Source organism: Sabethes cyaneus, chromosome 1 (assembly GCF_943734655.1).
Source record: "Sabethes cyaneus chromosome 1, idSabCyanKW18_F2, whole genome shotgun sequence".
Lineage (NCBI taxonomy): Eukaryota > Metazoa > Arthropoda > Insecta > Diptera > Culicidae > Sabethes > Sabethes cyaneus.
The window spans coordinates 131,433,794-131,458,357 of record NC_071353.1 but is presented as its reverse complement, the minus strand read 5'-3'; the positions used below and the strand labels follow the sequence as shown (position 1 = coordinate 131,458,357).

Here is a 24,564-nt window from a genome sequence, read left to right as displayed (position 1 = left end):
TGTTTCATGTTTTCGGTAAAACTGAATTCTTGGTGGGTTGTTTGATTGATTTGTTTACAAGATAAAAAGCGGTATTTATTACAAGATTGTCACTCTTGTGTACGAGTTGTCTGCTCTAAAGTATTTAAATATTGCGTGTTTCATTGAAAGTTATCCGCTGCGCAATTCAAAATGAAATGCTCTTTTATGATTGCTGGATCGATTTTGTCGTTAACAGAACAAGTTAAGCAAAATTCAAGAGTAAATCCAAGCAATAGAGATCGTTGCAGTTGTACAAAAAACACTGTTACATGACAGAACCAAATAGAGCATGTTATTATGACAGAAGAACCAGTTATGCTGCTATTGTCATTACCACGGAAACGTTTTGATACTTGACATAATGTTGTCAGTTCGTAAAATACTCTATTGAAATAATAAACCAATTCAGATCTTATATGCACAAGAGATTTTTTGCCAAAACAAATGATAATATACTCTTTCTTCGATATTTACGCCGCTTTCAAACAGCTGTCGTGAACCATGAACCAGCAGTTTTAGGTACGTTTGATTAGTATGGGAGCTGTCACATTGTTACCGGGTTGGGTAAATGAGTCCGGTAGTAAAACCACAGAGAACAGACATCCAAGCGAAAGGTCCCCACTTGAATAAAACTTATGTCAAATTAGTTGGGAAACTATAGTGATGGTCTCGCCAAAGGCGCATGAAATTCTAGACTAAAATCACAACAGCTAGCTTCTGGCGCTAGCATAACGCATATAGTCCATATATACTAGCGCCAGAGGAGCCAAAGGTTGTCAGTGAGCAAATCAAATGAATCACTTAGTTGGGAAGCTATAGTGGTGGTGTCGCTAACATATTAGGTGATTTTAATTTGAAATTTTATCCAAGAATTTCCGAAAAATTTGTTCCTGAATGGATGTCTGTTCTCTGTGGTAAAACAGCGACACTGACATTCTATATAGGGCCCTATTCTGTAAGTCACGTCGAGTGTCACTTTGCTCGACTAGTCGACTTTTGGTATTATGTAAGTCACACGCGACCCGATTTTGTCGAGTAACTCGACTGAGTCCACCGCCAAAAAGCTAGTGACTAAACGGTTAGCAAGTGACGCCTGAGCTAGCTTTGTTTTGGTTGTGCATTGAGCCGCTATGCTACCCGTTCTTCTTGCACTCGACACTCGACAGTGACTGAGTCGAGCCGAGTTGCTCGACGTGACTTACAGAATAGGGCCCATATATTGCTTCTACTATTTGTCTACAATATCAACACTATGTCTTCTATTTCATATTCCGTATTAATTCCAGTAAAGCGAGATTTTCAACCATCCATCGGTGTTTTGGCTCGACCAGGGAAGGGAAAAAAATCGCTTCTAGCGATCAAGACCATAGAAGAGATTAGATTCAGATTCATTGACATCACTATTTGTAAGCGACAAACACTTTGTCGCGATCCGTACAGATTATGACAAACCTCATGTCAGATCATTGCATGATTGCGTAGCGAAATATAACAGATACAGACGATTGGTTGTGTGCATCGTATGAATCACAATACAAACAACATGTGTGACCTTTTTTCTCGCAGCTAGGTAAGATGTAACTGGCTAAAGCACAGAGAACAGACATCCAAGCGAAAGGTCCCCACTTGGATAAAACTTATGTCAAATTAGTTGGGAAACTATAGGCGTTTTTGACAAGCTATCGCCCGCTTAGAGGCGCTGCATAAAAAAAGTGATGAAAAGTAAAATCGCTGTCAAACTCCATACATTTTTGAAAAAAGCTGAAATAAAATGCAGTTTTTGATTAACCCTTTCAATTGTCAGGATTTTAGATAGCGAAATATTGGAAGAAATTTGTTTATTTACGTTAAGGCAAGTGAAAATATTCGAATTAATTAACTTTATGGCAGAAAAATGTTAATGTTTGATTTTGTACCGCATGCAACAAAAGTACATAGAGTCAGCTGTAAAGTTTACATATCCTGGATAGAGAATCACCAATTATTTTCAGTCTTCAGTGTTTTCCAATGTGTTTTCAAATTTTTTTTCGTGATTAGCATAATCTGCGCCAAGAACCAAACATATAACCTATCAGTTCGTAGACATAAATTCACTTGCGAAGCTCTAATAACCTCCCGAAACAGAAACAATATATATCAAGTGAAAGGTAATACTTTTTCTTACCTTTATTATCCATTTTCATCATTCCCACTGTTGGTAATTCAATAAAATATTACATTTAAAGCGGGGTACGCTGCTGAAAAGTAATGGGTAAAAAGATAGGACAAGAAATGCTCAAGAAATCGATTTCGTTTACGATTTCTTAAGCAGTACGCACTTCATAAGAAATATTATTTCACGTTCAGATGGCGCAGTTTTACATGCAGGTGAATTAAAACGTCACTTTTCCGTACGGAATAATATCCGGCGCAATTATTACCACAAGAAAAAATGACAGGTGGTTGCTTGCATTGGAGTTGTCAAAATTTCTTCGGTAAATAGCAAGATTTTTTCTTGAGCTGTTTTCTTTTCAGCAGCGTACCCCGGTTAAAGACGAGTTCCATATAGGTACCAGCCAAAGTAAATTGATATATACCAGGTATGTGACCATCGAGGGTTGCATTAGTGTGTGTAGAAAGAAGAAGAAATAGTTCTGAAATATGGTGGAACTTGCATGAAAATTAAAACTAAATTAATTGTAATTAATGAATGCAGTTATATTATTCCAGAGAAATATTTGAACATTTACAATGAAATGTAAGGAATATATTTTAAAGTCATTTGCACTTGTAGCCTTCTTTATTATGCGTAAAAAATTTGAGAACATGGGTGACTAACTATTTCGATGTGCAATTGAAAAATGAATTAATGTTAATGTAATACTTCACGATCAATGCGGTATACGGTTGCTTGAATTAAAACACGTTCCATCCAACATTTTGCTTGCATGATGCTCTTGAATATCTGCCTTTAATGTCTTCTTTTAAAAAATAGTTTTATTCGAATAGATGCTTGTGCTACTGCTTGAAAATCCTTAAGTTGAAGTCACTGTTCCAAGATGATACCTTTTTATCATAAATTTACCCGTCTCAACACTACGTAGAAAACCATAAAAAGTAATCTTAGATTGCTACAAAACGGTCTTAGAAGATAATTAACACTTTAAAAGCTTACCAGAAATCAGACGAAAAATATCGCGGGCGGATAACAATGTTGCTCATGCTGCTTATTGAACAATCATGTCCGAGCATTTTAAAAAAAATCTTTTTTGTTTTACTACTTGTAGGAAAGCGATATAACGACATTTCTTTGAGACATCTTGATACCGCTTTGACGAAAAAATTTCCGCTTGCAATTTGGAATGTTGCACTTCATTGTATTCATGAAAATACATACTAGAAATAATGTTCTAAGCATAAACATAAAAGCTGTAAGAAAAAAAAGACAAATCTTGCGTATCCAACGATTTTTTAAAAAAATTAACTAATTTTCCATACAAAATGCTCGAAATCTCAGAACTAGTGTAGATGTGTTAGTGCAAAGTGCATATGACAGCTCGCATTGTCATATACCTGGTATATATCAATTTACTTTGGGTACCAGCAAGCATTTTGGGAATTGCACTTTTTTTGTAGTTCCAATAATCACAACCAGGTAGCGAACGGTTGCTATTAGTTTTGCTCGAACTCGCCTATAGTGATGGTGTCGCTAAAGTCGCATAAAATTCTACACTAAACTCACAACAGCTAGCTTCTGGCGCTAGCGTAACGCATATAGTCCATATATACTAGCGCCAGAGGAGCCAAAGGTTGTCACTGTGCAAATCAAAAGAATCATTTAGTTGGGAAACTATAGTGGTGGTGTCGCTAGCATATTAGGTGATTTTAATTTAAAATTTTATCCAAGAATTTCCGAAAAATTTGTTCTTGAATGGATGTCTGTTCTCTGTGGCTAAAGATTCACTGTTTGTCAGGATCTGTACGGATCGTGATCTGTGCGTGTGGCGATAACTCACAGATTTTATCAAAATCACTGATCTTCCATCCCCGGGCTCGACAAATACATTTTCTTAACATTAGGTTATTCAACCCAATGAATTTAGAAATCTACGAACAAATGTCGACCAACATTTGAAAAGGGCGAATAGCCAACTGTCAAACAGAACGAGTGAGAGTTCATTTTCCTATGCTGCTCCAGCAAAAACTAACCCTCGCTCGGTCTGTTTGACAGTTGGCTTATCCGCCCTTTTCAAATGTTGGTCGACAAATATCAACATCTGTTGGTCTAAACGGCCGGTTATTGGAATAAATGATTTTCTGCAATGCAGGAGTTTTTGCCACTTGTAATTAAATTTTCAATCCCAGTAAAAGTTGCTAGCAAAATAAATAAACAAAGTCGTCGTTGTTGCTAAAGGGGAATTCCCAGCAAATATTTTGGTTCTTGTCAAAATTAACAGCTTGGTCTAGAGCAAGGTGAGTTAAAATAGGTAATCTAGTTTTCACAGTTTGTAGGACAGAAGTGCGCGGAACGATTGGTTAGCAACCATCGACGTTGTTTATACTTCAACAGTTTCCGCTTTGAAAATTTCGGTGATCGTCAAGGGTAACCCAGCGGGGGTGAAAAATAAAATTGAACCAGAACATCAGAAAACCTCTCTTGACTAACCTTGATCTAGAGTTAGGTACCTATGCGTGGGACATCAAAAATGTATGAATTTGACAGCCACTTCACCCCGTAGGATTTTTTACGTGAAAAGGACGTGTGGATTATTAAAAATCAAAAACGGTATAAAATATAGTATACGGGAAAGGTTTTCGTTCCAGTGTACGTTTAGTTAGCACTGTTGCGCCATCTGTCCGTCGAACGCAAAATGCCGTGTTTTTTTATCGATATCATCAAAATTGACGTGTCTGATTTTGGCCTCGGGCTCGGGTAAGGTCATTTTGTTTTCCAATTTTTCTCAGCCAGGACAGCCATTGGATTGCGTGGTTTGTCCGCAGTGGAAAGTTTTTCTGGTGTCAGAAACCGGCTTTTTCAACGTACAAAACGAAGGTGTTTACGTAAGATCCGTAAGTTGAGGGGAAAAGCCCGGAGGGCCCAAACCTACAGGAGTTCTAGAAGAATATGACGACTGGAAGCGGCTGGCTTGCGCTAGTCGCATTTATCTTCATCGGTTGTTTCGACCGGACTGCGAGTGTCGACAGAAATAATTTCAAGACATGCGATCAGAGCAGCTTTTGTCGGTAAGTAACCATTTTTACAGTAAATAATTGTAAAATTGGTTTTCTCACAATAATATTTATTTGCATAGCCGTTTGCGACAGTCCGAGTCGGAAGTGAGCAGATTCGAGATACTTCCGGAAACTTTGCAGACCTATAAACAATACATTCTGGTTGATTTGCAACACACGGAAACCAAACACTTATATGTGCTTAAGTTAGCTGCCGTTAAAGGTGGACTGTTTCATTTCCAAATCGATGAAAAGAGTCCACTGAGCGCTCGTTATCGAGTCACGGATGCACTTAGCAAAGAACCGGATTATGTCGCTCTAAAGGTTGAAGCAAGTTCAGGTACAGAAATTACCATCTCGTCGGAAGGAGGCTTGAGCAAAGCAATAGTGAAGGTTGCTCCCTTTAGGATTGAGTTCTACCGAGAGAACACTCTTGTTCTTGTGGCTAACTCGAAAGGTCTCATGAAATTTGAACACCTACGGCGGAAGGAGCTAAAACCGGCAGAGCAAACGGCTGATAATGACGGGCAGGATGCTGCAGAAAATGCAGTTGAAGAACCGGTAAGTGTTTGATTCTAATCAAAATAATTTTAATTTAAAATTTAATTTCTAGAAGGAAGATCCCGGTGCTTGGGAAGAAAATTTCAAATCTCACCACGACTCGAAACCCAAAGGACCGGAAGCACTGTCAATGGATTTCAGCTTTCCTCAAGGCAAAGTGCTGTACGGCATCCCAGAGCATGCGGATTCTTTCGCATTGAAGCACACTGCTGGCGGTAAAAGTGATCCGTACCGGCTCTATAATTTGGATGTTTTTGAGTACGAATTGGATAATGGAATGGCCCTATACGGTGCGGTACCGGTTATCTACAGCACTGGTCCCGGAAGCACGACCGGAGTGTACTGGCAGAATGCTGCTGAAACGTGGGTAGACATTTTCGTTCCGGAACAAGAGAAGAACGTAATGTCCTCGATTGTCAATTTTGTGTCACGCTCAACTCAGGAAGATCCACCTGCCGCGAACTTCATTTCGGAGAGCGGCATTATTGATGTGTTTGTACTGACGGGTCCTTCGCCACTGGATGCCTTCCGCCAATATACGGATCTGACCGGAAAAGCTCCACTTCCACAGCTGTATGCGATAGCCTATCACCAGTGCCGATGGAATTACAATGACGAACAGGATGTAACTTCGGTTTCGGCTAAATTCGACGAGCATGACATTCCAATGGACACGATGTGGTTGGATATTGAGTATACCGACGGTAAGAAATACTTCACTTGGGATCACCACAAGTTTCCGCATCCATTGGAGATGATCCGGAACTTAACGGAACGTGGCCGCCATCTGACTATTATTATCGATCCTCATATCAAACGCGACGGAAGTTATTTCTTCCACAACGATTGTACCGATCGTGGCTATTACGTAAAGAACAAGGACGGAAACGTGTACGAAGGTTGGTGCTGGCCTGGATCGGCCAGCTATGCGGACTTTTTCGATCCGGCGGTGCGTAAATACTACGCTGACCAGTATCTGTTGGAAAATTTCAAGGAATCCACTGCCGAAGTCGGCATTTGGAACGACATGAACGAACCGTCGGTTTTCAACGGACCGGAAGTTACCATGCTAAAGGATAACCTTCATCATGGTGGCTGGGAACATCGTGACGTGCACAATCTCTACGGCCATATGCACATAATGGCAACCTACGACGGATTGATTCGTCGTAGTGAAGGTAATATATAATCTAATACAGTTCTGATGTTGATTGCTACTTTTCTTTACATTTTTCAGGAGCTCTGCGTCCGTTCATTTTGACTCGCTCGCACTTTGCGGGTAGTCAAAGATACGCAGCTGTTTGGACTGGTGACAATATGGCAGAATGGGGTCACCTGCAGGCATCCATTAAAATGTGCTTGTCACTTGCGGTGGCCGGCGTCAGCTTCTGCGGTGCTGATGTCGGAGGATTTTTCGGAAATCCCGACGGTGAACTATTTTATCGCTGGTACCAAGTTGGTGCTTTCCAGCCGTTCTTCCGTTCACACGCTCATATTGACACGAAACGTCGTGAGCCTTGGCTGTTTCCGGAGGATGTTAAGCTGGTGATTCGGGATGCTATTCGCAAACGCTACCGACTGCTTCCGCTTTGGTACACCATGTTCTACGAACATGAGCGCTCCGGTTTACCCATCATGCAGCCAATGCTGGCACATTATCCATCAGATGTGAAGTGCTACACCCTCGACAGTCAGTATATGCTTTCGGACAAGCTGCTGGTAGCTCCGGTGTTGAAGGCTGGCCAAACGAAAGTGGATGTGTATGTCCCCGCCAAAGAAAGCGGAGAGTCGGATTTGTGGTATGATGTAGACAACTATCGCAAATTCTCGTCAACTGGTTTCGAATCGATTTCCGCGGATAGCTATAAGCTTCCGGTATTTCAACGCGGTGGCTCTATTGTTCCTCGCAAGGAGAGGGTTCGTCGCGCAGCGACTTTAATGAAAGATGATCCCTACACACTGGTTGTTGCCCTAGACCGGCATGGAGCTGCTAAAGGCACCCTTTATATTGATGACGAAACAAGCTTCGAGTATCGCTCGGGAAAATATCTATATTTAGAGTTCGAGCTGAAAGATAACGTCCTCAGCAGCAGGTAAGATAAATTATAATTAGTTTTAAGATTGTAAAATTAATAAGATTTTAATTTTTTTTAGAAAAATCGACGAAACCGCTAGTTACGCTACAAAGAGCTGGCTAGAGCGAGTGGTATTGGTCGGTCTATCTAAGGTACCTAAATCGGCCACATTACACCAATCGAACGGAGATTCGTCAACGCTGTCCGTTTATGCCGAGGATGGGGCCGTTGTCGTTCGTAAACCCGCCGTCTCCATGCTTGATAGCTGGTCGATCAAGCTGAATTACTAAACTGTTGCGGTGTAGTGTGGATTTGCTCACGGCGGCTCTAACGGAGCCGGTGAGATTGACATTTTTTCCGCACTGACTGATCATGATCATTCAAACGCATCCCGTTAGGAATACGTAGCAAAAACAACCCCCTTCTGTTTCCTTCAGTGTAGCATTATATTTCAATTAGAATTACAAAGTGATATAGTACGATAGTAGGAGGCTTTAACTGCATATTTGAAAGAACTAGACAAATACGATTCAAACACCTGCCCTGGAAAGGATGATTCGAAATTTTTGATTTTTAAGCCGATATGATAATAGAGCAGATTAAAGCGTTAGGTATTGTTTTTTATTGCTTTGAATCCGAAAAGCTTTAACCTAGACAGCATGTCACTGGAAGAAGGACTTGCGGCTTCATCCCCGATCCTGACCTCCCCAACAGGGAATGAGAAGACTTACACAGAGAATGTTCCCGATTTGGCAACGCCACCTGACGTCAAGGAGCAACCTAAGACTCTCCAATTCGCAACGACGACAGCAGAAGTGGTTTTTTAGCTCAACTACGGCTATTTGTCCCGTCTCCTTGCTCACTACGGATCAGCTACAGACTGTTCGCGTCGTTCTTCTGAATAACATAGTTGATCAGGAGACTCCAAACACTAAACCCAAGTTCATGAGCTGCCAATTCAAGAACGGCTATTTGATACTGGCTTGCCCCGACCAGAACAAGGTCAAATGACTGGAGCAAACGGCATCCACTCTCGTTCAGTGGGAAGCACCGGGCGAAGGCTCATACCTTCAGAAACTACTTTCAGGATGAGAATAGTGTCGGCACCACGGACGAGTGAATTTTGCGATTCCTTCAGAATCAGAACGGCAGGTTTTCGACGCAAGCGTAGCGATACGCTGCCGCAATGTGTTTGGAAAGACCGTTGCTGATGGAGGTTGACCAAAAGCCGGCTAGCCAGATCGCCGAGTGGCACTTCATGCTAAACAACATGTTTATCAAAGCACGCGTGCGACATGTTGACAGAGGCCCGATCAACACAGGTGCAATAGCCTCTCCTACAAAGTCGAGGACGGTTCCGAGCGGAACACCTTTCTGGGAGTGCCCCGCCACCACCAAGACAATGCAATTCCGCAACGCTATGCTTGCAACCCTGCGACGACCAGGAGGGCGCCCCGAAAACCTCGCAAGAAGCGTGCACAGCAACCACCGGTTAATAGCAGCCAACCTTAGAGACTCAATCCACTGTTAAGTGCGGTTCGGACATCTGTAGCCAGTCGCTTGCAGTAACCGAAGCCCGCCGGTGTGGACGACCCGGCCGCTCAACTCATCAAAAACGCTGCTGGTATCCGTTTGCCAAGGTTCAATCCATTATTGGATCAAGCAAGAAAATGAGCAGCTTTCACTGCATTCAGGTGAACCTCCTGCATGCCAAGGGCGCGTCTAGCGTCCTATGCCGAAGATTCACCAGAGAAAGTGGATAGATCAACGATATCACGATCCTCGGTTCATCCGTCATCAATGGTAAGTTGATCTATTGTAATACATAGTTCAAGCCTAGGACTGCTATTCTGTTAAATAAGGAAATACTATTTTTCCAATTACAGAATTCATCCAACACGACGTTGTTGTCATTACGGTGGTAGTTCCGATGACTAGAGGGAAGCAGGAGATAGTTGTTGCGTCCGACTACTTTCCAGCGGGGAAGGAGGAAATGCCACCACCCGAGGTTGCTGAGCTCGTACGGTACTGCAGAACAGTCAACAAGCCGTACGTGATATGGAGCAGCTCGGATACAAACAAACCTACTTGAATATTTTACTTACTTGATTCTAACGATTTCAATGTTATCAAAGTAGGGAATGACCCCCTACAAATATTTTTATTGATTAGTAGCCTAATCAACTCCTGTATAGCTAATTATCGGGTAATAAGTGTTCGATGAGTTATACAAGAAAAATGGTTCTTGGATCCACCATTATAAACGGTATCAGACAAGAGGTCTTAGACCTTACTCTATGTAGCACCTTCTTAGCCGAGAAAGTCAAAAATTGGCATGTCTGATGAACCAAGTTTATCAGACCACACACATATCATTTTCGACATCGATGCTAATTCTCTAAAGAAATAATTCAGGAATACGAAGAAAACCAATTGTAGTTCCTTCAGGGAACATCTGATTGCCTCACGTAATTCTTGTCACAATAATACAGTTGAAGTGAATCGCCGCTAGTGACCTGCAATGTTGGATCACGGGCGCGTATAACACAAATTGTCCAGTAAACACACGAACTGTTTGCCGTGATGAGTGAGTTTACCAGTCGATAGCCGGAGTGGCTCTTGCTGCATCAAGAATTCATCTCCATTATACTCGGTCCTGGGCTACTCGTCGCCAATTCGTTGCGCGCCTCGAAACACGTAAGACGGCTTCAACCTGGTCGAGCCATCTAGCACGTTGAGCCCCTCTATTCCTGGTACCGGTGGTGTTCTTGAAGCGAACGGATTTCACTGCACTGTCGTTCGGCAACTTTGCAACGTGGCCGACCCAACTTTCGCCAGGTGTACGATGGGAATCTCTCCAGGTACTGCCTCGTGGTTCATACGCCTACGCCACTCTCCGCTATCTGTTTATACTCAGCCAAAAATAGTGCACGTATATCTTCCGTAAGCAAAGTTATTGTTTCAAGTTGGTAGAGGACTACCGGTCAGATTAGCATTTTGTACATCGTCAGCTTTGTACGGCGGCGAATGCTCCTTGATCGAAGCGTCTTGCCGAGGGAAAAGTAGGTTCGAATTCCAGCTTAAATGCGTCGTTGGATCTCCTCGTATTATTGCCGGCGGGGACCACAGACCTCAAATATACGAATGCATCAACCACTTGCAGTTCATCGCCGTCAGTAGCCCGTGGAAAACAAACGTTACCTTCTCTGGAGCCTCGTCCTACCATATTTTTGTCTTCGACGCATTGATTTGTAACTCTATCCTCCTAGCCTCCGTTTTTAGTCTGGTGTAGATTGTCTCCTAGTTCTAGGTTTCTAGTAATGATGTCGAGGCTGTCTGCAAAGGCTAGGAGTTGAAGGTCGGAGGAGTACGAAGGCCAAAAACTGGCATGTCTCTGACGAACTTTAGTTTATCAGACCATAGGTATATCGTTTTTGATATTGAGGCAAACTCTCTCAGTAGAGAACAATACAGAATTTCGAAGAAAACTAACAAGTGTTCGTTCAGGGTAACACTCGGAATTTCTGTCATACTCATGTACGCACACGAGCTGAGTTAGACGTCGCTGCCCGTGGCTTACAGAGTAGTATTATTAATGCTTATACCGCTGACTGTACGTTAATCACGCTGACATTCTGGCCCTGACGTGCCCTAGTGGAATGAATCGCTTAGCAGCCTTCGTCAGGAGGCTAGGCGTTTATTTAACAGGGCTAAGATCACGTCCAATTGGGAGGTCTACAGTGCCAATGATAATAAATAGACAGGTTAGGAGGAAAGACGTGTTTGATTATATTAGTAAAAAAACTGATACAACAAACTATGTACTCATGGTAACTACACCACGTGGTTGAAAAATTTCAATGCAATCTATAGAAATAAAACGAACGTTGTGACACAGTTCCAGAGCGTTTCGAATGCTGTATGATATGATATGCTGTATGATATTACTGTATGATAAAGGCGGAGTACCAATACGCTTGTACGATCTGCCTAACCTGTGCTTTATTATCATTGTTACAGGACATCTCGCACCAAATACAACGAAGAGCTTCGCAAAGCCAGAAGGAAGTCCAGAGTCAAGTTTTGCGAGAGCATCCAGACTCCACTCCAAAAAGCGTTAGCCAAGGACCATAACAATGGCAATCAACATGCTTACCTACGCGGTAAATCTACGGAAACCGCACTAAATTGCCTAGTGACGCTGATTGAAAAGTCGCTCCAATGCCAAGAGACGACACTTTGTGCTTTTCTTGACAATGAAGGCGCTTTCGACAACACGTCCTTCGCTTCAATCAATGCGGCTCTCCTTATTTAAGCAGCGCTGTCAAGTAGGGTAATAACAGTCTCATTGGGCGATACGTCGATCACGATCTCAGCGATCAAAAGATGTCCTCAAGAAGGAATTCTTTCCCCCTTGCTTTGGTCACAAGTGGTCGACGCACTCTTGCTACAGAGACTATAGATTACAGAGACGACTTGGCACTCAAAAACCGCTAAGTTTTGAATCAAAACGGAGAGTACCATCACAAATAAAGCTAACTCTCCGTTTTGCTTCAAAATTTAGCGGTTTTTGAGTGCCAAGTCGCCTCTTTAATCTAGTCTCTATAACTCTTGCATAAGCTATCACAACATGGTTATGAGATCATTGCGAACGGCGACAACGTAGTACTTATCGTCAGAGGTAAATTTGATGCAGTGCTGTCTAATCGTGTGCTCTCAATACCACTATTTTGTTGTATTTACGAGAGGGGCTTAGTATAAACCCCACCAAAACAGCCGTGGTTCCCTCTTGTTAGGCGAAGGAAACATACTCTTACTCCTCTTACGTTGAATGACGTCAGGCTAAGCTTCAGCAATGTTGTTAAACAACTGGGTATTATCTTGGATCATAGGGCCCTAATCTGTAAGTCACGTCGAAGGTCAGTTTGCTCGATAAGTCGACTTTTAGTGTTATGTAAATCACACGCGACCCGATATTGTCGAGTAACTCGACTGAGTCCACCGCTAGAAAGCTAGTGACTAAACGGTTAGCAAGTGACGCCTGAGCTTGCTTTGTTTTGGTCATGCATTGAGCCGCTATGCTGCCCGTTCTGCCCGCACTCGATACTCGACAGTAACTGAGTCGAGTCGAGTTGTTCGACGTGACTTACAGAATAAGGCCCATAAACTGAACTGGACTGCTCACCTAGACTATGCTGTCAAGAAAGCAATTACAGCCATCTGGGCATGCAGTTCACTGTTAGGCAAAACCTGGGGACTGAAACCTCAACTAGCCCTTTGGTCATACACTACTACAGCACAGGTAAACAAGGTGACAGCGCAGGTCGAACTAAAAAAAGTTCAACAACTGTTTGTCAGTGACCAGCGACATGCGCACAACACCAACTGCAGCTATGGAAGCAGCGTTTTACTTGCTGCCTTTACATCTTCATGTGAAGAAGGAAGCTGAACTCGGTGCGCTAAGGTTGCAAGGATGTCGTAACATACTTGAAGGAGACCAAATTGGCCACCTTTGCGTACTAAGGGAGTTCTAACTATCACTCCTAGTAACGATAATCTCTGACTAGTGTAATTGATACAGACCACACTATATGGAACAAAGGAAGGCCCGTTCGTCCTTCCGCTACCATCTGCTTCTTTACAGATGGATCAAAAATTGGGACCTGCACAGGTTCCGGAGTCTACGGATCCGGAATAAAGGAAGCTCTTCCACTGGGCAAATGGCCCACTGTTATATGCAATGTACATCGACGGACTGCCAGGCTGCACTACTGGCTCTCAAGTTCACTAAATGTACATCCAAATTAGTTCGAGGGTCGAGAGTAATAAGCTTGCTGACAGCCTTGCGAGACAAGAATCTACTCAATAGTTCATTTATCCCGAACCGTTTCTTCACGTGGAAAAAACGTGTGGATTATTTTACGTGTAGACCATTGCAGTGGTTTTTTAGTAATCGCTTTCTGCAGATGCCTTGCCTCTGGCAGAGTTTGTATGTATTCGCAACGTTTAACTCCGGATTTGCTTTTGGTAAGGCGTATGTAGCTCAGCGTTGTATTTGGTGAGAGAAGCCCTATTCTTCCCAAATAAACGTGATTTTCGCCCTGTAGAACAGATGCCTAAATAGCCTTCCGGCGGCGATTTCTAAGCTTCTCGTTTCACCAGTACACATCACGACAATTTCAAGGATTTGGGAGGAGAAGAAACTACCGGAGAAGTGGATGGAAGGTGTAGTCTGTCCCATCTATAATAAGGGTGACCGGCTAGATTGCTGTAACTACCGCGGCATTACGCTGGTCAGCACCGCCCACAAGGTGCTCTCTCAGATTTTGTTGCGTCGTCTATCCCCAACAGCAATAGAATTCGTAGGGCAGTATCAAGCTACTACGGACGTGCTGCGTGCGCGTTTCGGAGACACTCTCGAGTGTCTCTACCCAGATAACACAAGATCGTAATAGAAAGTTCACATTAAATCGTTTTCATGTCAATTTTACGTTGGACTTGTATAATGATTAGAGTATGTCAAAACAAAGTGAACAATAAATTGTTTTTCAGTCGTGCGTGTCCTCATATACAACTCAAGACTGTGAATTATAAAGCATTATAGATGTTCGCAATATTTAGTTATATCTTAATCATATATTCAGGAGTATTAAGTTGCGTGTTATAAAAACCGCTGTATAAAATGCAAGATAGAATTAAAAATAATCGAATTAAAATTTTCGCACGTATATTGCCTCCACTTTGGTACATATATGCTCTTATCTGACGTGAAATATAACTTCAGATATGATGTCGTATTTCTCAGTTGCAATCGAGATATACAAACCAAATGGTTTACTGGGTATAGAAGTGCTGCATATATAAAGTAAGTATACGAAGCAGTATTCGAAAAAGTGGTGTATAGGGCAATTGTAGTGTTAATTATTATCTACAATATTGTTGAAAGTAAAGTTTTACCATTTGTATTTATGGGACAATGAGGCTGCTACCCCGTTGTTGGTAGCAAAAAGAGCGCTCTTTCAATTAGAAAACGTGGCTCTGAGGTTCTAAAAGCGAAGGCCGTCTGTATATGGTCTTACCCGTTAGAAGGTTAAAAATAAACGAAAAGCTAGACAAGTCAGTACTTATATAATTCTCCTAGAACTAACAAAACTAAAAGCATTTTATTGTTATATGTGAATTCAAGTACCCTAGGGCAAAGTACAATCACAGTCAAACAGACCAACAACTCACCATGCCATTCTTCGCATGCTGTGACTATCTTTTCAAATTCAGTGTTGATTAGAAAGGTCTCCGTATTAGGTAAAATAGCGCTTTTTACTTTTAGGAGGGGAAGGCCCCTTATAAATTACTTGCTTGTTCAAGGGATATTCCTTTTGTAAGTTGATATTTGGGAATGTCGATCATAGATGGTGCTAGTATTAAAGCAAAACGTGCACGACGGTATTTTTTGTAGGTTTTTCTTCAAAGAGTTCTATATGTTTGTCTGTAATAAAACGACAATTGGGTTTTTGTAAATATGACGTTATACCTATATCCTCAAAATATGGGTATGAAATGGGGAAGGCAAATAAGGAGTGTCCAATATAGCTCTAGCCACCCCAAGCCCCTACCTAGCGCCTCCACGTGGCCATACCTGGTAATGCTCTTTTGAGTAGCCAAGCAAGGAGGTGCGATGCTGGATGGTTCCCGGCTGCCTGATCTCAAAATCGAGGTTTTGGGCAGACGGCGGAGCCACACGACCTTGTTAATAGGTGTTATTAAAACAAGACCAATTTTCCGATTTTTTAAACTCTTTATTTTGTGACGATTGGAGTTAAAAAATTCCTTTGGGAGAAACATATCGGGGTGATTATAAATACAAGTTATGCGAAAGAAAAGTTCACTTACGTTTAGTAATTCTTGTTCAACTTTTTACTATCTTGAAGCGTTTAGCTCTGTTCAGCTTTAGGCTGTAATTATGTATAATGCTCGAGTTAAACTCGTTTGAATTAGGTTAGAATTTAAGCTACACTTACTTCTGACACAGTTTTCAATCAGGGTGAATTTAGATGTAGGTAATAATATTAACTGTAGTGACCAATAGCTATAATCACTAAATATAGTATGCAGAGAAATTTAGATACAGGTATTATTATAAGTTCAACTTGGCATGAATTTTGATCCCGACACTACTCACATTCGCACCGCTTTTTACCATCGCTTTTGCTCTGATTATGACAGCTAGTAGGAAGTGCCATATAGTATCAGTGGGAGTGTGTCGGTAATAGTAGAGCGTTACTAATGGATGGGGACACGTCACCCAGGTGTGTGACACTCCCCCCCAGTAAGGCGGTTATGGGGCCGGCTTACTCCAATTTGAGTCGACATCCAATACGGCAATCTTGACTGCGGGCCTCTCCAGGACTCCAGTGGATGTCTGCAGAGTAGCGCGTCGAATTTGGCCATCCTTTGATGGCGTCACCGCTACGATGCGTCCAAGTGGCCAGCAGTTTCGGGGAAGGTTCTCGTCTACCACAATTGCGATATGTCCAATTTTGATCGGCTTCACAGGATGAAACCATTTGGTTCTACGTGTAAGAGTCGGCAGATATTCCGCTATCCACCTCTTCCAGAGTTGATCTGCATACACCTGTGCTGCTTTCCACGAGTTCTTCAAAATAATTGGCTTGTCGTTAAATGCGATCGGTGGTTTATTACCGTTGGATGAGCCTAATAAGAAGTCGTTTGGCGTTAGTGGTGGAGATGTATCACGGTCAATAGGAACGTGTGTAAGTGGTCGGGAATTGATCATCATTTCTATCTCCATCAGTGTAGTTCTCAGTATTTCATCAGTCGGTAGCCGATTGGGTTTAAATTGCTTAAGGGTTCTTTTTACCGATTGAATCAGTCGCTCCCAACTACCTCCGAAATGCGGTGCTGCAGGTGGATTAAACGTCCATTTAGTTGTGGTGCTGGTGAACTTTGTTGCGATTTTATCATGGTCTATTGTATGCAAGGCTTCTTGTAGTTCACGGCAAGCACCTACAAAATTGGTACCACGATCGCTTTTTATTTCGATTGGTTCACCTCTTCTAGCGACAAAGTTACGAATTGCAAGAATACAAGCGCTGGTATTCAGTGAATGCGCAAGTTCTATATGTATAGCTCTTATTGTCAGGCAGGTGAAAAGTACACCCCAGCGTTTTTTTTTCGTCTACCGACTACTACACACATGGGACCAAAGTAATCAATGCCCGTATATGAAAATGGTCGGGCGTAAGTAGCCAGACGACTGAAGGGCAAATCCGCCATTATTGGAGGCTGAGGACAGGCACGAGTTATTTTACAACGTTGACATCCGCGACGCATACGGTTGTACTCTGAGCGCATCTTCGGAACGTAATATTTCTGTCTAATCTCGTTCATTGCGGTCTCGTGGTTGCAATGTTGGAACCTTTCGTGGAAATGAGCAATGAGCAGTGTGGTGACATGATGTTGTTTCGGCAACAAGATGGGGCATTTTACATCATCTCCTACGGCTTGACAGTTATTAATTCGCCCTTGCATACGTAGCAGTCCATCATCAGTAAGGATCGGACAGAGTTTATATAGGGGACTGTTTTTCGGGAGGTTTGATTTGCTTGTTGCTGCCATTCTCGCTTTTGTCAGTATATTAACTTCTAACGGATAACAACAATGTTGAACCTGAGTAAAAATAAATCTCTCTGCCCACAGAAGTTCATCTTGGAGCAGCGGTCCAGTCCTTTTTGTTTTCTCTACTCTTCTACTGCAAATATTAAACGCAAATCGTTTCACCGACGCGACTACTCTCAGAAGGCGTCTCCAGCTGGAAAACTTTTCGAAATTTAACAGTGGTTCTGTCATTGTGTGGTAGAATACTTTAGCGCGTAACTCTTCCGTCGTTGTTTGTTCTACCTTACATTCGACTGGCCAATAACTCTTGGGCTTCCAAAGAAAATCTGGACCTTTAAACTATCGGCTAGACGGATTTAAAGTTGGTAATTTCTGCCACTTGGTTCCTTCGTCCGCAACATTAGCTTTTGTAGGTAGCCAGCTCCATTCGTTTATCTCGGTTAGCTCGAGAATTTCGCCTACCCTGCACGCAACAAATTGACTAAAACGACGATGGTCAGATCGAAGCCAGCAAACCACGTCTCGAGAATCTGTCCATAGATATTGCTCGGCGATTTTCATGCGATGCGATTTCTTTATGCTGCTTGCTAAACGGGCTGCAATTACGGCGGCTTGTAATTCGAGTCGAGGGATAGATATGTATTTCAACGGTGCCACGCGCGTCTTTGACCCCACCAGAGCGCACTCGATCTTCTCCTTCTGAACGAATCTAAGGTAAGCAACTGCAGCAACTCCTTGCTCGCTTGCATCGGCGAAAACGTGCAACTGAATTAAATTATTTCCTTCACATGATGTAATTTGGCGATAACAGCGTGGTACTTGAACACTTTCTACTTGAGGGAGAATCTTCAACCAGAGCTTCCATTTCTCAAAAAGCGGCAACGAAATTTCTTCATCCCAGCCTGTTCCCGACCGCCAAATTGCTTGCAGCAAAACTTTCAGATACATTAGAAAGTGTGAAATTAAACCTAACGGATCGTAAATTGTCATCAGAGTTCGCAGCACTTCTCTTTTGGTGGGAATTCTGCTTGCGGAGAGAATATTTCGATCATGTTTCGATGAGAGCTTGAACGTAAAGCAATCGGTCGCAGTGCACCACCACATACCCAGAATCTTTTCAGTTGCCATTTCCGATAAGGCGTTCATGCTTTTTTCTGTTCGCTGATTGCCGCCCAAACTCTGCAGGACCCGTTTTGAATTGGACAACCAATTGCGTATTTCAAAGCCACCCTTCGAATGCACAAAGTGGACATCCTCAGCTAATTTTACCGCCTCCTTTTCGGTCTCCACGCTTGCCAACATATCATCGACATAGTGTTCTTTGATTATACACTCCGCTGCCCGGGGAAACTGCGATCGGAATCGTTCGGCGTTAGAGTTCTTTACATACTGTGCGCAACTAGGAGAACATGTTGCCCCAAATGTCATCACTCTCATGACATATTCATCCGGCTCGCTCGCTGTGTCCGCTTGCCTCCACAAAAAACGCTGGCTTTGTTGGTCCGCTTCATTTATTAAGATCTGGTGAAACATTTCACGTATGTCTCCAGTAATCGCCACCTTAAACTCTCGGAATCCATATAGCACGGATGGTAAGTATGTGACCTGATCCGGTCCTGCAAGCAGCATCGAATTGAGCGATATCCCGTTCACGGTGGCAGCAGCATCCCAGACGATACGAATCTTGCCAGGCTTATTGGCGTTAAACACGGGAAATATTGGCAAGTACCAAGTTCGTGGATGTTTCCTCTTGATTTCCTCTGGGGTTAATTGTCGTACGTAACCTTTTTGCTCATACTCAGCTATTTTGGCCCGTAATGTTTTCGCCAGATTCGGATCGCGATTCATTCTTTTTTCTAGACAGACTAGTCGTCTATATGCCATATTTCGACTGTCTGGTAGTCGCGAAACGTCACACCGCCATAGTAAACCCGTTTCGTAACGATTATCCTTCAACGTAGTTTTTGAAGCGAGAATTTCAAGAGCTCTTTCGTCCTGTACGGAGAGACAAGGTTTGGCCGGTGCAGATACCCCAAGACTTTCGATAGAAAAGTAGTCCTTCACCAATGCATGCAAGTTTTCTTCCTCCTTTTCAGCATACTGGCAAATGTGTGCACTATGATGGGCTGTGTAATTTGAGGTCGATATTCCGAATGAACTAGCATATGGTCCGTATAGAAGCCAACCAAGCCGAGTTTTAGCTGCAACGGGTTGGTCTTCGTTGCCCTCTACACCTTTTAGCGGATAACCCAGGTGACAATTGTCCATTCCAATTAGTATCTTTGGAGATATCTTTTCATACGAGTCAAGTGGAAGCCCATTCAAATAACTGTAATGTTTAATCAGCTCTGAAAGTGAAACAGACTGAGGTGGTAATGAAAGTTGATCAACTGTATGAACTTTCGAAAGCGTATACGCGGTACGTTTATTGAGTCCAGATATTTTCAAAGATAGCTTAACTGACTTGTTTTCATTTCGTATTTGTCCAGCTGTCCAGTTCAAGCAAAGTGGATGAGGCGTACCTTCCAGTCCCAGTTCGATCATGAGACTATGCTCCATGAGCGTGACTGACGAGCCATCGTCTAAAAATGCGTATGTGTTTATTGACCCTCTTCGACCGTAGACTGTTATGGGAATGTACCTAAAAAGGATTTTTCCTGGAACGTTTGTATGTGTATTACAATTGTGTGTGGCCGGTCTCTCTTGCATCCTTTCTCTGGGTATAGTTGAAGTCGTATATCTACCATCGTTATGTAGCAGCGGGTGATGCATATAGTCGCATCCGTTCTTTCCGCGTTCAGCTTTAGGTTCTGACACATTGTTTAAGCATAAAATAAGTTATTTCAATTATTTTTTTCGTTTTAGCTTATGAAGTACCTCCTGCTATATAAAACTTTGGCCAATACGAGTGTTAATACTGCACATGGATATTGGATACCAGAAGAAAAAATTAAACTAATTATTGGAAGCACTTATAGAAACTAAAAGGACGCAACTCTATTCCATTCGAAGGACTGCTGGTAAGATTGTTCTACTTTTATCCATATATACCACATTTCATAAATAAACTAGAATGGGGAAGAGGGAGGGACCATCAGAGCACTTATTTGAAGCGGTGGGCCTAGAGAGAGTGAAACAGTCAACTTTCTAGGGTTAATCTTGGCCCGATTAACAACACATCGTGGATAATGAGCGGGCTCTTCTCCCCACCTGCTGGAGTCATTCTGCATTAAGACGGTTTATTCAACGATTGACTCAGGTGACTTAGCTCTTGGAAGGAGATTCTATAAATCCCTGGTACGTGTAAGTGATGTTGCTTATCGACCAATTCCCTTTTGGCCCTTCATACAAGAGTTGGGAAGCATGACCAATCATTGAATATGTTCAACTCTTTTTGACATGATAGGCTCATTGCTATGAACGGATGTTCTGCTAAGGCAGGTGGTAGCACCATATATTCATATCATATTCATTTGACGTTATACCTACATCATCAAAATATGTAACTTCAAAATTGGAAAACCAAATACAGAGTATTACTGTAATTCCTTCTTCCTGTTGCATTCCACAGTAGTCAGCTAATGTATCTATGTGTTTTTTATGTTTGGAAAATTGGCAAATAGTGAGAAAAATGCATGGAGAATTTACATCTCCTTACCTATTATCAATTTTCATTATTTTGCAAATGGATAGACTGCATTTTGCTATGTGAATATATTCGTAGAAGAATTTATGACCCATTAATGTAAAATATAAGCTTCCAAAACCTTACCAATTCTTCTTCAATCACTTCCGAGCTTTTAATTTTAAACTGTTAACATCTTATTAAACATATGATGAAGAAGGTTTCAGCGAATCTCTCTACCATAAGCATATTGATAAAGTTCTAGTCCGTTCTAACATATGGAGCGTATTTTATAGTATGTGCATTATGTTATGGATTGTACCAACAACAACAGATAATGTCTGTCAATGATTGTTTGTCTCGAACCAATTCATTGATTGATGGCACCATTATTATTAGATGAAGCAACGTACTATTCCTACCTGTTATCAGTTCAACCAAATTGCATAATACTAATTTGTTCCAATGCATACCTACTATCCACCATAACGATTCAAGTCGTTGCCCGTTGAAGATGAAAGTGCGCGGTAGAGTGTTTTTAACGTATCTGTTATTATTATTCTTCCCAAGTGGATTATTTTGCGTCGATCATAGTACATTTAAGACATGTGATCAAAGTGGCTTCTGTCGGTCAGTAAATTAATTTTAAGCCTGTTAGTTTTTATGCATGTGCGTTTACAATCGTTTTTTTTTTTACAGACGGCTTCGTCGCACCACACCTCAGCATAGTTCATTCGAACTGCTAACAGAATCTTTACAAGTCACTGAAAACGTTGTCCATTTCGATCTATTGGATACTGCAACCTCTCATCTCTATACTCTGTCACTGAGTTCCGTTGGTGGCCAAATTTTACATTTCGAAATTGACGAGAAGCAACCACTTAGTACCAGGTACCGCGTGAAAGATGCACTCGCAATGGAACTCACAGCTTATCAACTTGCGATTCAATCCACGGATCCCATAGTAGTAATAACGGAAGGAGCCAAAAAAGTACAAATCGAACCATCGCCATTCAAAATGGATTTCTACTACGAAAACCAGCACTTCGTTTCTGTGAACTCCAAGGGTCTTCTGGAAATTGAACGTCTACGGAAGAAACCTGGAAACCCTCCAGCAAATGAATGGGAGGAGGAATTCAATGGATTCCTAGACAGCAAACCCAGAGGACCGGAATCGTTGTCGTTGGATTTCACTTTCCCACAGGCTGAAGTTTTGTTTGGCATTCCGGAACATGCCGATGATTTCGCCCTGAAGGATACGGTATCGGGGGATGGCGATCCCTACCGGTTGTACACGCTGGACGTGTTCGGTTATGAACTCAACAGTACTATGGCCCTTTACGGTGCAGTACCCGTTCTCTACGGTCATGGAGTGACCGGTAGCACGGGAATATTCTGGCAAAACTCTGCGGAAACTTGGGTTGATGTCTTCATGGCAAACACACCACCGGCAACAAATTTTATTTCCGAAAGTGGAATTGTAGATGTGTTTGTACTGCTGGGATCTTCACCCATTGAGGTGTTTCAGCAGTATACTGCATTGACGGGGACGGCACCCCTACCGCAGATGTACACCCTGGGATACCACCAGAGTCGATGGAATTATGATAATGAATCGGATGTTGCAATGATTGATGCTAAATTTGCCGAGCATGATATACCACTGGACAGTATTTGGTTGGATATTGAATACACGGACGGCAAACGGTACTTCACTTGGGATTACGTTCGATTTCCCGACCCGTTACGAATGATGAACAATTTGACAGCTAATGCACGGCATCTGACGATTATAATCGATCCGCATGTGAAAGTCGATGCAGACTATTTCTTCCACAAGGATTGCTCGGCTAATGGGTTCTATGTTAAAGATAAAACGCTGAGCGATTTTCAGGGTTCTTGCTGGCCTGGCCTCTCAGGGTATACCGATTTCCTTAACCCGGAAGCTCGCAAGTACTATGCTGATCAATATCTGCTAAGTAATTTTAGGGAGTCGACCCGTGAAGTGGGTATTTGGAATGATATGAACGAGCCATCTGTTTTCGATGGACCGGAAGTGACTATGTCGAAAGATAATGTGCACTTTGGGGGTTGGGAACACCGCGATGTTCATAATTCTTTCGGTCACTACCATGTGATGGCAACATACGGCGGATTGATGCGCCGAAGCGAAGGAACCTTGCGGCCATTTGTGTTGACTAGATCGCATTTTGCCGGGACTCAGCGATACGCGGCTATCTGGACCGGTGACAATATGGCAGAATGGAGCCATCTTCAAGCGTCGCTAAAAATGTGTCTCACGGCTTCCGTTTCCGGGTTTAGCTTCTGCGGTGCAGATGTTGGAGGGTTCTTCAATGAACCAACCGCGGAGTTGATATCACGCTGGTACCAAACTGGGGCGTTTCTTCCATTCTTCCGAGGTCATGCACACGAGGACACGAAACGTCGCGAGCCCTGGCTATGGCCCGAAGAAGTGATGCAGGTTGTAAGGGATGCAGTTAAGAAACGCTACCGATTGCTACCGTTCTGGTACACGAAGTTCTACGAGCATGAACGGTTTGGAGCACCAATAATGCGCCCACTTCTGGCACAGTATCCTCGTGATTCTCAAACATTTAAAATCGATAATCAATTTTTACTTGGCGAGCAACTGCTCGTTGCTCCCGTGCTAGAAGCAGGTCGATCCGATGTAGAGGTTTATTTCCCCGTAAGAGAAAATAGCGAATCCGATCTGTGGTTCGATTTCGACACTTATCGTAGCTACAATCAATCTGGTACTCTCTCAATTCCGGTGGATAATTTTAAGATTCCAGTATTTCAAAGGGGTGGTACAATAGTAGCCGTCAAAGACCTTGTCCGAAAATCAACAATCCCAATGAAATCAGATCCGTATACACTGTCAGTTGCGCTAAATCGAAACGGATCAGCAACGGGAACTTTGTACGTTGATGATGAAGAAAGCTTTGAATATCGCAGTGGTAAATACCTATATTTGAGGTTGAATTTCACAAATGGGATTCTTTCTTCAAGGTAGCTCCAGTAACCGTAACTTAATGTTGGCTATCATTAACTAATTTATTATCTCTTTTCAGCAATTTAAATCCAGTTTCTACCTTCAAGACACACGCAGTGTTTGCAAAAATCGTCTTGGTTGGTCTCGATAGAAAAGCTAGATCTGTTTTAATTCACTCTTCAAATGTCTCAAACGGGGACACGAAAAACGTCAAAATAACAACGCGTGGGAATGTCAACATGCTGGAAAACTTGAGCTTACCCGTGTCGAGCGACTGGAAGATTGTCTTGTCTTAGAAATATTGAACAACTGAAAGCATCGCAGGAGCTTTTCGCCTGTCAGTGGTATAAGTTGACAAGACTATGAAGTAATATGTTGAAAATGGTCAGTTTTGAACCTTGTCAAGCGCTACTTACATGAAT

General features: G+C 42.4%; 2 protein-coding genes across 2 annotated transcripts in view; both read left to right on the top strand.

The window, feature by feature from the left end:
• The first annotated feature begins 4,928 nt into the window (after positions 1–4,928).
• Positions 4,929–8,478, top strand: LOC128732979 (neutral alpha-glucosidase AB). The gene is made up of 5 exons (XM_053826486.1): positions 4,929–5,244; positions 5,313–5,793; positions 5,846–6,971; positions 7,031–7,886; positions 7,948–8,478. The coding sequence occupies exons 1-5, from the start codon at positions 5,126–5,128 to the stop codon at positions 8,156–8,158; spliced, it is 2,793 nt and encodes a 930-aa protein (XP_053682461.1). The 5' UTR covers positions 4,929–5,125; the 3' UTR covers positions 8,159–8,478.
• A 13,165-nt stretch (positions 8,479–21,643) lies between these two features.
• LOC128746239 (neutral alpha-glucosidase C-like) overlaps positions 21,644–24,564 on the top strand; it is a 62,528-nt gene continuing 59,607 nt past the window's right edge. The window contains exons 1-3 of the mRNA XM_053843288.1: positions 21,644–21,759; positions 21,829–24,159; positions 24,222–24,279. Of these exons, the coding sequence (XP_053699263.1) occupies positions 21,644–21,759; positions 21,829–24,159; positions 24,222–24,279 (2,505 nt within the window). The remainder of the gene's footprint in view (positions 21,760–21,828; positions 24,160–24,221; positions 24,280–24,564) is intronic.